Source organism: Curcuma longa, chromosome 8 (assembly GCF_044706935.1).
Source record: "Curcuma longa cultivar G26 ecotype Majalengka, Jawa Barat chromosome 8, ITB_CL_G26_1.1, whole genome shotgun sequence".
Taxonomy (NCBI): Eukaryota; Viridiplantae; Streptophyta; class Magnoliopsida; order Zingiberales; family Zingiberaceae; genus Curcuma; species Curcuma longa.
The window spans coordinates 9,209,231-9,223,153 of NC_133868.1; the positions used below are offsets into that span (position 1 = coordinate 9,209,231).

The 13,923-nt window shown below is 43.3% G+C and overlaps 1 protein-coding gene and 3 pseudogenes across 1 annotated transcript; 2 read left to right on the forward strand and 2 right to left on the reverse strand.

The window, feature by feature from the left end:
- Positions 1-41: 41 nt before the first annotated feature.
- LOC141833506 (zinc transporter 7-like) lies at positions 42-1,761 on the reverse strand. Its single transcript, XM_074720968.1, has 5 exons — positions 1,676-1,761; positions 1,553-1,610; positions 813-1,465; positions 585-734; positions 42-507 (listed from the first exon to the last, which is right to left on the reverse strand). The coding sequence occupies exons 1-5, from the start codon at positions 1,688-1,690 to the stop codon at positions 202-204; spliced, it is 1,182 nt and encodes a 393-aa protein (XP_074577069.1). The 5' UTR covers positions 1,691-1,761; the 3' UTR covers positions 42-201.
- Positions 1,762-2,945: 1,184 nt separating this feature from the next.
- Positions 2,946-13,890, reverse strand: LOC141833005 (putative phospholipid-transporting ATPase 7; annotated as a pseudogene).
- LOC141833007 (uncharacterized) lies at positions 9,872-10,518 on the forward strand (annotated as a pseudogene).
- On the forward strand, positions 11,554-13,704 carry LOC141833113 (uncharacterized; annotated as a pseudogene).
- Positions 13,891-13,923: the final 33 nt, after the last annotated feature.

Below are 13,923 nucleotides of genomic sequence, written 5' to 3' on the forward strand. Positions count from 1 at the left end.
AAATCGTACTAACTAAACCGTATAATACAAGATCAAACGTCTGGAAGTATCAACAGTATGAACATCGAGCTTTACTTAGACCTTCCGTGCCAGAAGTGCAGAAAGCCAAAAAAAAAAAAAAAAAAAAAGAGCGACTCATTCATGGCGTCTACCGTTCTGTATTCGGTTTGTGTTAACGAATATCAGAACGTCAGTGAATTATCAAGCCCATATTGCAAGGATCGACATGGCTCCGGCGCCGACGAAGAGGGCGGCGTAGGACGCCACCTGAAGCCTGACATTGCCACTCCATCGCCGGCTGAGTAAATCCGCGGCGATGAGATCCACCAAGGCCATGTATATCAAAATCCCCGCCGACACCGAGTCCAGCAACCCCTCCACCACCAGCGCTCGAGGGCTGTTCGAGTTGAATGACGACGCCACGCCCGCTCCTGCGGCGATTCCCGCCGGCGTCGTGACGGCGAAGAAGCACGCCATCAGCGCCGAAGCCAAGTGACTAAACTGCGCCTGTTCCATCACATCCAATTGTTAGTTAAGGTCAGCGTGTTGTGTACTTGTCGTTGAAAAATAATGCGAAAGTCAACCTGAGAGATGCAACCGCCCAATGCGAAGCCTTCGAAGAACTGGTGAAATGAGAGCGCCGCAACCAGCGGTCTTATGGTGCAGGGACTCCGCGACATGCCTAGGGAAAGCCCGATGATCATTGAGTGCGAGATGATCCCCATCTCAAGTATCTAATTATGTGCAACATTTTTGAGATTTAAGAACGTTTTTTTTTTGTGGAAAAGGAAGAATTTTGATCGGACGTTAACCTGTGAAACGACCACATGCCGTACGTGCGACGGCAGTTCTTCGCCCTCCTCCTGCCCATGGCTATGGCTGTGGCTGTGGCTGTGGCGGCTGGTTATGAGTAACGGATCTTTCTCTCCGGCGAATTCGCATTCGGATTCCTGGCGAATCGAGAGCACGACGGTGATTCCAGACTCTTCTTCTTCTGCGGACGTATTGGCCGCCGCCGCTGTTGCTGCGGCGGCGGCGGCGGCCCGGATGCCAGCAACCTCCTCCCGATGCTTCCGCTCGTAGAACTGCGTGGCGACGAAGTCCAGCACCAGCGTCGAGAGCGCCGCGGCCATCGCCACGAAGCCCGGGAAGGGGAAGCGCCGCCAGGGGAAAGCCGGGAGGCAGGGGCCTGTGAGCGCCGCCTGCGCGTCGTGGAGCATGTGCACGAACCCGGTCGCGAGGATGACCCCGGCAGCGAATGCCTTGGCGCACACGAACACGCCCCCGTCGGTCCGCAGCAGCCGCCGCTTCCGCCCCACCAGGGGGAGTGCCACGCCGGCCACCCCCGCCGCCAGGATCCCGGCGATCGCCGCCAGCTTCAGCCGCAGAGCCGCCGCGTCGTCCCGGCACTCGTCCGACTCCTCCCCGGCACAGCTCGCCGTCGACATCGACGCTGATACCGCTTCTGCATCCATCACCACGCGACAACACGCACTTTTACCCCCAAGATCAAAACTTTCTCAAAAATCCGACGAAAATATTCAATTTTTACCGGAAAAAGCGTAAAAACGGTGGGTGAATCCTCCGAAGAACACCGAAGGCGCAGCATCCTGAATTAAACAAAAAAATCAACTCTTTAATATTTGTTCTCGCTAGAACAATTCAGAAGAAATACCTCGAAAATTGACATGGTGATGGATCGCTCTTCTTCCGTATCCTTTTGATTTGGGCGTTCGATTTTGGATCGAAACTAGTATTTAATTCGAAGAGGGTAAAGTGAACTGTCGGAGTCGTCGTCATGGTTAAGCGGATGTCATCATTCGAAAGGCCTGAACATCGGTGGAGAATGGTGACGGAGAGCGGCGTCACGGTCGGCGGGGCGCGAAGGACATCCGGCCGTTACAGTGTTTACTCCAACGGTCAGGATGAGAAGACAAGATCTCTCCTAGGGCCCACAGAACAGGTCAGTTTGATGCTGTCCGTTGGATTGTACACATGGCAATAGGAGAGAGAAGAATGTTTGATGTCGACATCATGTTCGAGGAGCCGCTTTTCTGTGTTCAATTCGCGGGTACCAGATTCTGCGTCTCCATTGGTGAGGAGTATCGGACCCATTAAGGTACACGAATGGGTTAGCGGAATCATTCTTGTGTTTTCTTCATTGGAGAATAACACTTTTTATATTTTTTTAAATTAATTGCTAAATTATTATATATTTTACGATTTCCTACTTAACTTATACTTTTAATAAGTTAATTGGACTAGAATTGAAGTAAATTATTATTAAAAAAAATTTTCTATCGAAGTCAGACTTGAATCCGAATTTAATCCAAAACTCTAAACCCCAACTCATATAATCCAATCAAAACCCGAATAATCTAGGAAAAAACTTTATTATTATTATTTTAATAATTTTTTATTTTTATCTTAATATTTTATTATTATCATATTAATATTACATAAAATATCTTAATTTTAAAATAAAATTTAATTTAATCTTAAAAAATTCCTTAAACTATAAATTTGGATTCAATCCGAGTCAATCCAAATCCGATCCAAACATAATCTGAATTTAATCTAATCTAAAAATCTCAACCTGAATTTGACTGAACTCGAAAATCTTCAATCCTAATATGATTTTTTTTTTTTCGAATTGAGTCGGATCGAATTGGTAGGTTAGATTCATTTTTAACATCCCTACTATATATGATCCCGCCCCTTTAGGGTTAGGTTGAGCAAAACTTGGATCGTGTCTTCAATTCAATATGACTATAGATATGGTACAACTGGATTTATACATTTGGGGAAGTTTAAATCATCCCCGGGAAGAATATGATATTTGGTGGACAATCAAAATAGGAAGGAGAAAAAAATAAATAAAACAAAAAAAATCAAAACTAAAGGTAGAGAAATGAAATTACTGAGAAAAATTAACAGAGGCTCAGTCACACACTTTGCATGGTCAACGATGAGACTTTCCTTTGCAGCGTCCCTTTGATCTGCCTGATCTTGGCGTCCACCCTCGCAGTAAAACCGATGAGAGTCTTCTGCCTTGCCTTAGACTTCTCTCTCTTCCACATATGCTGGTCCTCCAAATCCTTCTTATAGTGCTTGATCTCCTGGATTACATGGTGATCTAATGGATTGAAGGTCCTCTGTAAGGAAATGTGGAGCAGATACGGAATGTTGCACACTGCAGTAACAAAAAGAGTTGCAGTCCAGAAGGTTGGTGCAGATCCAAGGGCCTCTTGGAGTATTCTGAAGGCATTTCCGGAGATAATCGGCGACAACATTCCATAGAAGAACAAGAACAGGTACCATGTAGCAACACTGCCCCATACAAACAGAATCTGAATCCATGTGAAATGGCTCATAATGAGGGAAATTTGCACATTTACAGCCCAGATGATGCAGGTGAACATGGTGGCTCCAACTGCAGCCGTGTCAGCAGTCTGGCCGTCGGCTCGGAATGCCCCAAGGTAAAAGATGTTAATGTTGAGGAAATGTATCATGATGGAGGAATAAAGGCCATTAAACATCCAGCCGATAATCCGGTACCAACCAAAGAATAAGTCTCTAGGCCCTTGCTGGTACAGTGCTGGGAACTGCAGCATAAGCAAGATGAATCTTTTGTATGACAGTTACACATGTACAAGTTTGTTTCACAGAGAAAAAGAAGAATTTTCTTACACTGAAAAGAAGATTAGTCTAAGCTTTTAGAGAGGCTGAGAATATGAAACATACCTGTAAGCATACTTCAGAAGAAACATCTTGCTCGAAAACTCCTAATGTTATCACTGGCAATGATGTCAGAACTACATTAAATAGGAGCATGTACCAATCATCATATACAGACTGCCCAGAGAAGCCAGTGTATGCCTCATAGTAGAATATTGTTAGCCCAAATGCTATGTTTTTGTAGAAGAAATAACAAATCTGAAAATGATCCAAAACAACTTAGTTTTAAGTAGGAAATAGACCATAAGAGCAAAAGCATATGCTGATTGTTTATAGCTTCTCACCATGAGTGCTATCCGCTTATAGCACCAATGGCCGTGAACTACTAGAAGTCGTTGTAGGAATCTGAATTGTGAAATTGAGAAGTCACTAGCCATTACCGCCTGCAGAAGACAGAAACATTCAGTAATTCTTTTTCTTTTTTTTTTTTGAGCAAAAATGGAATGGAGCGACACTGCCACTCAAATTCATTGGACAAAATTAGACATTTTACAAACCTGCATCCCTTCTACGCCACTAATACCAACACCTATATCAGCCTCTTGAATCATACCAACGTCATTGGCACCATCACCTATAGCCAAAGTAACTTTTCCTGTACCTTCTTTTACCAATCTAGTCACCTAAAGAAAGAAGATCAATAAGTAAAGATTGAAGGGTGATGATAATAGGATGAAATATAAAATCACGTGATGTATGGTACCAATGCTTTCTGCCTTGGGGATACACGACAACATATCACAGAAGCACAATCAACTGCTAGACATAGAAATTGATTCTTTAAATCATCCTCTAAGGCATATGTCAGTGTTTTCCCATCAATTATCAGAGAAAATGCTGCATATGGATCCTTCTCCAGCTTGATCATTTGGAAGGCATTTGTTATTTGCATCATAAGGTTCTCTTTTGCCGCCTGATCAGTCATCAAATGTAAACGCACACCCTATCATAAAATTAAGTTTCTGCATAGAGAAGGACAAAGAGATGTAATCCAATGCATATTATAAAGATATACCTTATTTGGATCTTGTGTTAGTAGTTCAATGTTTGCAATTGATAAATGTATTTGTTTCATGCCTTGCCTAAGTAAACTGCAAGCAAATCTGCAAAAGAGAATACTTCCAAAGTATAGCAAGCAAACAATTGATGGGTAGAGACAGGTCTTCAACTATGTGAATTATTAAAAAGGCATACCCTATATTGATTGCAGTTTCAAGCTTATCACCAGTCAGAACCCAGATCTTGAGACCAGCTTGAGCTAATTTATCTATACACTGAGGAGCCTGTACAACATTCAACTGTCAAACAGAATATGGAAGTACAAGCAAACTGATAGTGCCAAAGCAAGATGCACTGCTTACCCCTTTTTGTAATTTATCTTCCACGGCAGTTGCACCAACAAGAATCAATTCTCTTTCCATCATATCAGACACTTCTCTCAACTCTCTCCCGATCTGCTCCGATGGTAGTTTTTGCTTTCAAAAAGTCATTGTTCCAAGAAGAATACTCGGATTCATCAAGCACCCTATACGCCAATGCTAATGTCCTCAAGCCTGCTTCCCCATATTCATTAAGATGTTTGCTTGTATCACTCTCATACATTTTCCCATTTTTGGAAAGTCGATCAAAAATGATACTGCTCAACAGTTTGAAGCAACATAACAGCATCAGATTTCCAAAAATCAGATTCTTACCAAGATAGAATAGATCTAATAACAAACATACTGAATTTATTCAAACCAAAAAAATACTGAATATACAGGTAGTCTGCCATACCTGTCAGCACCTTTGCAAAGAAGAACAATCTGTCCATTCTCATCCCGCAGAATAACAGACATTCTCTTCCTTTTGCTGTTAAATTCCAGTAGATTGAGAATCTTAAACTCCCTGTGGCATATTAAATTAGTAAGGTGAAATAATCTACATCATATGAACTCTAAAACCTATTGGCAAAAAGGAATTTGAGTATGACCTCTCCACAGGTTCCTCAGAATGAGAATATTTTTCTCTGATGAACACACTAGATTGGGTCCTCTTACAAAATTCAAAGCCAAATTCCCTCGCTGCAACAAGGAATGCAGCTTCATCTGGTGATTCTGCTTCATAGTTGAAGCCACCAGTTCCATCATTTTCTTCAGGAATTGCTGTGTGACACAAAGCAAGTATTCTGAAAGAAAAGAAGAATAGTACTTGCAGTGGGCTCCTTTGTCCAGTTTCCATGCATTAAGCGGTCATCTTCAAAACTAAAACCTTTTATGGCAGGTTTGTGTATCTTCTCAATCATACAAGTAATCTCATGTTCCAATTTAATATCTGATGATCCATAAGGAGTGACTTCCCCTCCCTCAGATCCTGACTTCCAGTATGATGCTCAGGAGTACCAGAAGCTTCTGATGCTATCTGCTTTGCTGCAGCAATTTCGACTTCACTAGCACGCAGACCATATGAGATTCCAGCAATGGAACATTTGAGGAAGTCCATTTGATTGCAAGTTAGAGTTCCCGTTTTATCCGAAAGAATGGTATCGACTTGCCCGAGCTCCTCATTCAAATTTGAAGTTCGTGCTCGTGCAGGCTTTCCAATCTCCTCATCATACATGAAAACATCTTGGTTGATGAATGTTGCTTGCAAGACCTTGACGACTTCAATAGAAACATAAAGCGAAATAGGAATCAGATATCCATAAAGAATCAGAGCTGTCACCAGATGAAAAACACCAGATACTGCTGGTCTTGATGGATCATACAACCTAGTGGTAATATTGGGTTGCAAGAACCACCAATTCGGCATTCCATATTTTGTCAAAATAGCAAATCCAATTGAGCTAACTAATGATATGAGAACAAGAAGACTGAAGAGAATATATATGATCCTGTCCATTTTCCTCTCAATTCTGCTTCTCTTACACGGTGAGTCAGTAGCATTTTGCATAACTTTGCTGTCATGGCCAGTGAAGATAACCACTCCATATATGTAACTTGTATTTCTAAGTTTTGAATCCCTGAGCAAAATCTGGTTCGGATCAAGCAAATACACCTGTCTTTCATACTCAAAATTACCCACAAAAGTGTAAAGGCTGGGATTGGGGTCTTCACATTTTATAGTGCCTGCGAAGTCCTTGAAGGCCTCATCATCTTCCAAGGGCAATGTTACCTCAAGTGATCTCTTGACCTTCAAGTTAGTCTCACCATCCAAATTCATGGTCTCCACATAGCAAATCCCATCTTCATAGCTTGAAGAAAGCAGTAGGAGGTCAGCTGGAAAAAATTTGTCTTTCTCGACCTTGACGACATCCCCCACGCGAATGTCTTGCCAATGCTTGTGGACGAACTGCCCCTCCCCCCGTGAACATCGCCTCTTCGGCGATTGACCTTCATGTCCTGGATAAATCTCCTCCAATCTTCGAGCGCTTCCTTCATCATGCTCAGCCCGACAACAAAGGCGAGCGGCGCAATCATGCTCACCGGAGTGAAGGGGGAAATCGGTGTGAGGGAGAGCATGGCAGCGATTAGGAAGTAGATGTTGGCCACCCGACGGAATTGCTCGAACAATGCTTTGGGGAGGAAGGTGACGACGTTGTATCTCGTGGTGGAGATGTGGTTGCCAGCGTAAAAGAGACCCATCTTCTTGTGGAGCTGCGATTGGTTGCAGTGGACGACGCGGGAGTAACAGGGACCGCCGAGAGAAGCCTGCTCGTCATCGGCTGTCACTGTCGGCCGGGCACAAGCGAAGGTATAAAGCAGGCTCCATTTGAGACGATCACGTTTCCTAACTCGTCGCCCATTGCTCCCTTCTCTTGCTCCCTTCTCCTTAACTCAAGCGCAAGACAAACATCCCGCCATTAATCTAAAGTTCGAAGCTTTTTAGGGTCTATTGATTCATGAAACAATGCCGACAGGATTTCAGCAGCCAATTTCAAGCCTCTACCTATCGATTATAAATCCGAAGGAAAGGCTCAATGCTCTACACATTCAACCTCAATGCTTCGTGCTCAATCCCAGAACCATGAAAACCGAAAGGGAAAAAAAAATCAAAAATTGAACTGATCGAGATTTAAAAACAATCAAAACACAGAAACGAACAAACACCCGAATCGACTTCATGCAACAGATGAATCCAATAACAAATGACGGCAAAAAACAAGAAGAGATCGAATGCACCTACTATTTTTTGCCGAGCCGATCCGGTGCCAAAACTTCTCCCCCTTCACGGAGCAAGATCAGAGGAAAGATTAGAGGCGATGAGAGGAGACAGAGATCATAGAATGGAGCTTCTGCTCCCCCTCACCCTCCCTCCCTCTCTTTCCCTCTTCCTCTCTCTCCTTCTCGTCGCAACAGGAGGAATTCCCGGCTTTGTCATAGGTTATAACTTCAAACTACTGAACTTTCCTATTTATATACTTTTCCCAAATTGTTTATGTTTTTTTTGTTTCTTATTTAATTATTGAAATATTCCTTTTATTAATAAATGAAATGATAAAAAAATTAAAGTTAATAATATATTATTATTAAAGGTGTTTTTTTACGTTAACTCTAAATTGTTATTCATCTCCCAAATAAATCATAAAAAGAAAATTTTAAAAACTGATTAATATTGATACTTTAATTTTTTTTAATATATGTTAGTCCATAAATATAAATACATAAATTGAACCCGACCTACAAATCATTCCAAATTAATCCAGCATCAAATCAAACCTAGGGTGTAATCGAACCGAGTCGAGCCGAACAGTAAAAGACTCAAGCTTGAACTCAGTTCATTTTTCTTAAGCTCGAGTTCAGCTCGAGTTTGATTCGAGCTTTAATTCTTAAGCTCGAACTCGGCTCGTAATGAAATTAAATAGTTCGCGAACGGTTCAAGTTCAGTTCGAAAAAGGCTAGTTTAAAATTAAACGAGTTTAGTTCGAGCTCGGTTCGAAAATAATTCGTTAAAAGTTAAACGAGCTTGCCTCGTTAATATATAATATTTATAATTCATGTAAAATATATATATATAGGATTTTGTTATGCCGCGCGACACCTCCATCCGCGACTCGTGCGCACCGTCCCGCTCCCGCCGTCGTCGCCGCCTCGTTTGCCCACCGTCGGCAGTTGGATCGGGTGCGTTCAACGCGCCAGTTGCCAGCGCACCGCCCAACGCCAGATAGTGGCTGGAATCCGACGAATTCGACCGGAAACCGCGCACGACGGTCCTTCCTCGGGCGGTCTCGGCTATGTTATTTGGCCAAAAACCGGTCGCGTTTTGGCCAACAGTGGTTGTCAGTGGGATTGAGCCATTTCCGGCCAAATTCGTCGGATTCCGATCACTATCCGGCTGGAATCCGATGTCGGACGGTACGCCGACAACTAGCGCTTCCATCTTGCCCAGGGCGATTGCCGACGGTGATCGGACGAGGCGGCGACGGTGACAAGACCGGCGACGATACACACGAGTCGCGGATGCGTCGTGGACGAAGAGGCGCACAGGGTAGCAGGACTGTGTGTTCGTGAATCTCTTATTAAACATGTTCGTAAACTTTTAAATGAACATGTTCGTGAGTCTTTAAACGAACATGTTCACAGACTCACAAACCAAATACAATTAAGTTCGAACTTGATTTGATAATATTTTCGAGTTCAAAATCAGACTCGAGTTTGAATCATTAATTTAATTGAACGAATTCAAATAATTTTTTTTTAAATTAAAACTTGAATAGTTTGTAAACAACTTGATTCGTTTATCCCACTAATCAAATCCAAGCCGGACCGGTCCGGACAGGGCCTCGTACAAATTTAAGTCACGACAGACGCAACGAATTGATGAGGTGGCGCCCCTCACGGAGCAGACACGTAACCGCCCCCCCGGGTGGCGGCGGGGCGCTCGCTAGCTGGCTCCTGGATCCGCGCCGTGCATTCGCCGCCTCACGAGACGGCGAGACGTGGCCGTTCGCTCGACGACTGTTCCCTGATCGAATCGTCGGCCCTCGAGCCGAAATCTCCGGGACGCCACGCGCTAGCTGCCGTCGCTGTTTCCCAGACCAGCGCCGCTAGAGCGTAGCTGAGTGGCAGACCTACGGGCACAGACCCCTACAAAACTCTTCCCAGTTCACATTTTGCTCAAAAAGCTCCGACCTTTATCCCACCACCGATCAGCCATGTTGCCGAATCCGGCGAAGAAGGGCCTTCCTCCGCCGTTTGCAGAGCCGGAGGAGCAGCTGCGGTGCCCCCGGTGCGACTCCACCGACACCAAGTTCTGCTACTTCAACAACTACAACCTCTCGCAGCCGCGCCACTTCTGCAAGAGCTGTCGGCGCTACTGGACCAGGTGGCGCCCTCCGCAACGTCCCCGTCGGCGGCGGCAGCCACAAGAACTCCAAGCGCTCCACCTCCTCCCTGTTTCCAGTTCCAAGCGCCGCCACCTGGCGAAACCGGAGCTCATCTCCGTCCTCTACCCGTCGCTAGACGTCGTCGACCCTCGCCCGATTGACGGCGTGCCAAATTATGCGGGCGCATCCGCCGTCGGCGCTCATGGGCCGGAGTTGCAGAGCTCGATGGGCGACGCCGGCTTCGAGAGCATGTCGTTGCAGGCGGCGCTGTTAAACTGCAACAACTTCTGGGGGTTCCAAGTTGACTCTGAGTGCCGGGATGGAACGTGGCCTGATCTCTCCACCTACGGCGATCCTGGCTCTGGTTTGCAGTGAGAAAGAAGAAGGTTTCCCACACATTTCTGTTTACAGATTCCTCCTTTCTTTTTGGAATAGTTAGCGATTTAGCATAGAGGATCTGGGGACGGGGAGATGGATTGAAGTAACTGGTAATCAATCGGCCTTAAGTTTGTTTTGCGAGCTGCAGTTCCATGTGGAAGTTGGTGGAATGAGCTCGGAAGTTTTGCAGATTAAGGTTGATATTGATGCACAGTGATTGATCTTGTCTAGTTTTTTCCTACTTTGTTTCTGAATTCTTGACCTTTTGGAAGAAGAGTGTTTGATCTTCTCCTGCAGAATGGTTTGCTTCTCCAGTGAGTTTCATACTTTTATAGCTATTTTTGCAGCTGTGCTTGTGTTGGGAAGAATTTAAGAGCCCCTCGGAGAGTTGATTATTGCGGTTTATTGAAGTGGATAGGATCAAATCTTGACTTGATCGAATAATAATCTATTTTATAGTGGTCAATTTTAATTTTTAGATTTACTTATGGGATCCACCGTATATGATCGTTAGGATGAAGGATCTCATGGTGCCGCGGTAGAATATTCAGGTTATCATTTAGGCATTCGCATTCGATCTCCAGCTACGACGTATTTACAGGAATTTTTCTCCAAATGAAGATCGCAATCAAAGAATGCTGAGCATCTAGATTGATCATTGCGTGCGTTTTCTGATTTATCCTGGTGATCGATGAGAAACTTCTATGGAACTGAATCGGTCACCTCCAGGGATTAAGTCAATACGATTAACTGGGATATCATTTACGATGAAGGATCTTTTTGAAAATAATTTAAGAGATTATCTTTGTTACTTCTTTGCCAAATGAGAAGTTATGATGCAAAAGTTTTACAAAATTACTCTCCATCATTAATCAAAAACTACTTTAATTCAATTTAATCAAAATTATTTTATAAAAATGTATAAAGTCTTGAAATAAAAAAATAGAATTAATGTTTAAGTTATAAACTAAAGAATAAAAGTTTTTTTTGAAAAAATTTACCACTTAAAGATTTATTTATTTATTATTATCATTTTTTAAATTACACAATAAAGATTTTCGAAATATACAAAAAAAAAAAAGTTTTTAAATTTGAGAAAGTCCAAATCGAGAGTAGATGGAAACGACGTGTGAATGTTCGTTAATTGCAGTAGCCTGGAGAACAGCTTTCGGCGATACCACAGGCTCTCTGCGGCGAGGCGGCGAGGCGGCGGCGGCGGCGGCTGCGGTAGCACGATGTAGGAAGGTCTTACTTTAGGCTCCTCGTCCTGTCGATAGCCACAGCGGCTCTGGCGGTTGCAACCGCATCAGAGGCGACGTATATGGACAGCCTAGAAGAGGGCAAGGGGGGACGAGTGTGCCTCTATGCAAAAGCTAGGGCATCACTGTGCTCTCCGTCCGGGCTAGGGTTGCGCCACGGTGTCCCTGCTTCTAATTTTGGCAAAGATTTGTTTTTATTCTTTACATTAGTCCCGAGGGATTTCCTTACGCTTGTTCCTTTTCCTACTATAGGCAGTATCCTGTTGCGTACGGGTGGCTGCTGCGGATTGCAGGGAGATGGGAACGAAGGCGAAGAGAAGATTGTCTCTGCGTTCGTTGTTTTGGATTTCGCTCAAACTTACTCCATTTTCAAGGTGAATTTCAGAGTCCTGGAATATTTTATGGAAGATTATAGGAATCTACTTTCCTTGGGATTCACCGTTAATCTGAAATATAGAATGTCAAAACTTTTTTCGATCGAAAAGGCAACATCATTCGCATCTGATTGAGATTCCATCTAATACTGATTACTAATTGTTCATTTCTATTGTTGTCTCGGATATCTTGAAGCCAAATTTGGATCTGGGGTTTGGCTTGTCCCCTATCTAAACACTAAACACACCAGTGTTACCTGATCAAATTATAACCTCCAGAAATGCTTGCATGCATTTGTGGGCCAAGATCACACCACTCATCGATGATCAACACAAGCAAGCATTGTGATGCACATATCTTCAGAAAGTTTTGGAAAATACAACAAATATAGAATAAGAATTTATGATTACATAGCAGGTGCCTTGATAAACATCTCTCGATTTCTCTCTGCCATTCAATGCTTGAACTTTTTATTTCATTGTGATATATCCAATCTCGCAACAAACATGGAGTTTGATTGTCTGCAACTTTTTGTGACAGTACCTAAGGAATATGGTTGAATTGTTGCTTTATATCCAAACAGTTGGTCTTCAAGTGTAATAGAAATACAAGCCAATGATATTAATTCTTAATTGCTATGTTACTCTGGGTCGGCTATAGGTATCTTATATTGGTGTAGATCTAAATCTCCAATGTGGCTTTTCTCCAAAAACTAAACACATAATCAATTTGGTTGTCAAGTGTTGATACAGAGTTTCAGTGTTCTTATGTGATGTATGATTATGTGTATATTTATAATAAAGTAATCTGCTTCTATCTTTTACTTCTTGTTGCATATATGTTATGCTATATCATAACAGATAGATGCAGTGACTGGATTCTACCAGTTCTATTTAACTCACTCAACAATAACTGAGTATCCTGTGATGCTGTGGTATAGAACTTCTAGTGTCACTTATTTTTGGATATGAAACACAGGAAAGCATGTTCTGAAAAAAAGATGCAACTGTGGAACATGAAAATGCCGGATTTCAAACCGTTGCTAGTGCTGGTGGCAGTGATCTGCTCAAGCCAGAAAATTTTCCTAAACACACGGAAGAAAAATCATGCTCAACATCCTCTTGTTCAAGCACTTTATTAGAAAAAGACAACTTGCAAGTGCATACAAGTGAACTCGACAAACCACATACCAAGCCTCCTGATGAGATTCCAAGAAAGGATGTAGATTCTCCTCATGGAGCAAATGCACAATTCAAGGAAGGACTTCAATCTTCTGGTCAGCATGAAGTTAAAATTGTAGGATTGGGCGAGAGTACAACTACTTGTCCAAGTAAAGAGCCTATTGGAAAACCATTTCCTCCTTGTATATCTGGAACTAATCCTGGGTTTGATAATTATGCCAAGACCGGGATAAAGCAGTCTCCTCCAGTTCAGTTAATAGGAAGATATGATGTTCCAGATCCAAACCGGATACCTGCTTCTGTATTTACTACAACAACCACTTCACAATCAGAATGGAGTGTAGCTTCTAATGAATCATTGTTTAGTATCCAGTTGGGAAAGTCTGGAGATCTGACTGGCCTCTATGGCAGTCAAATGGATGGCTGTCCATCAAAGAGTTTTGTACCAGAATCTCGTGGTGGAGATGTGGTTGCCAATGTAATAGAGGCCCATCTTCATGTGGAGCTGCGGTTGGTTGCAGTTGATGATGCGAGAGTAACCGGGGCAGTCGAGAGAATCCTGCTCGTCGTCGGCCGTCCCCGTCGCCCGAGTACAAGAGAAGGTATAAAGCAGGCTCCATTTGAGCCTATCACGTTTCCTAACTCGTCGCTCCATTGCTCCCTTCTCCTTAACTCAAGCGCAAGACAA

Bases quoted from the DNA above. Each gene is read 5' to 3' on its own strand.
- LOC141833506 (XM_074720968.1), bottom strand. The intron at 1,466-1,552 runs GTAAAAATTGAA...TGATGGATGCAG, and splicing joins CCGTTTTTACGCTTTTTCCG to AAGCGGTATCAGCGTCGATG. The intron at 508-584 runs GTTGACTTTCGC...GTGATGGAACAG, and splicing joins TGGGCGGTTGCATCTCTCAG to GCGCAGTTTAGTCACTTGGC.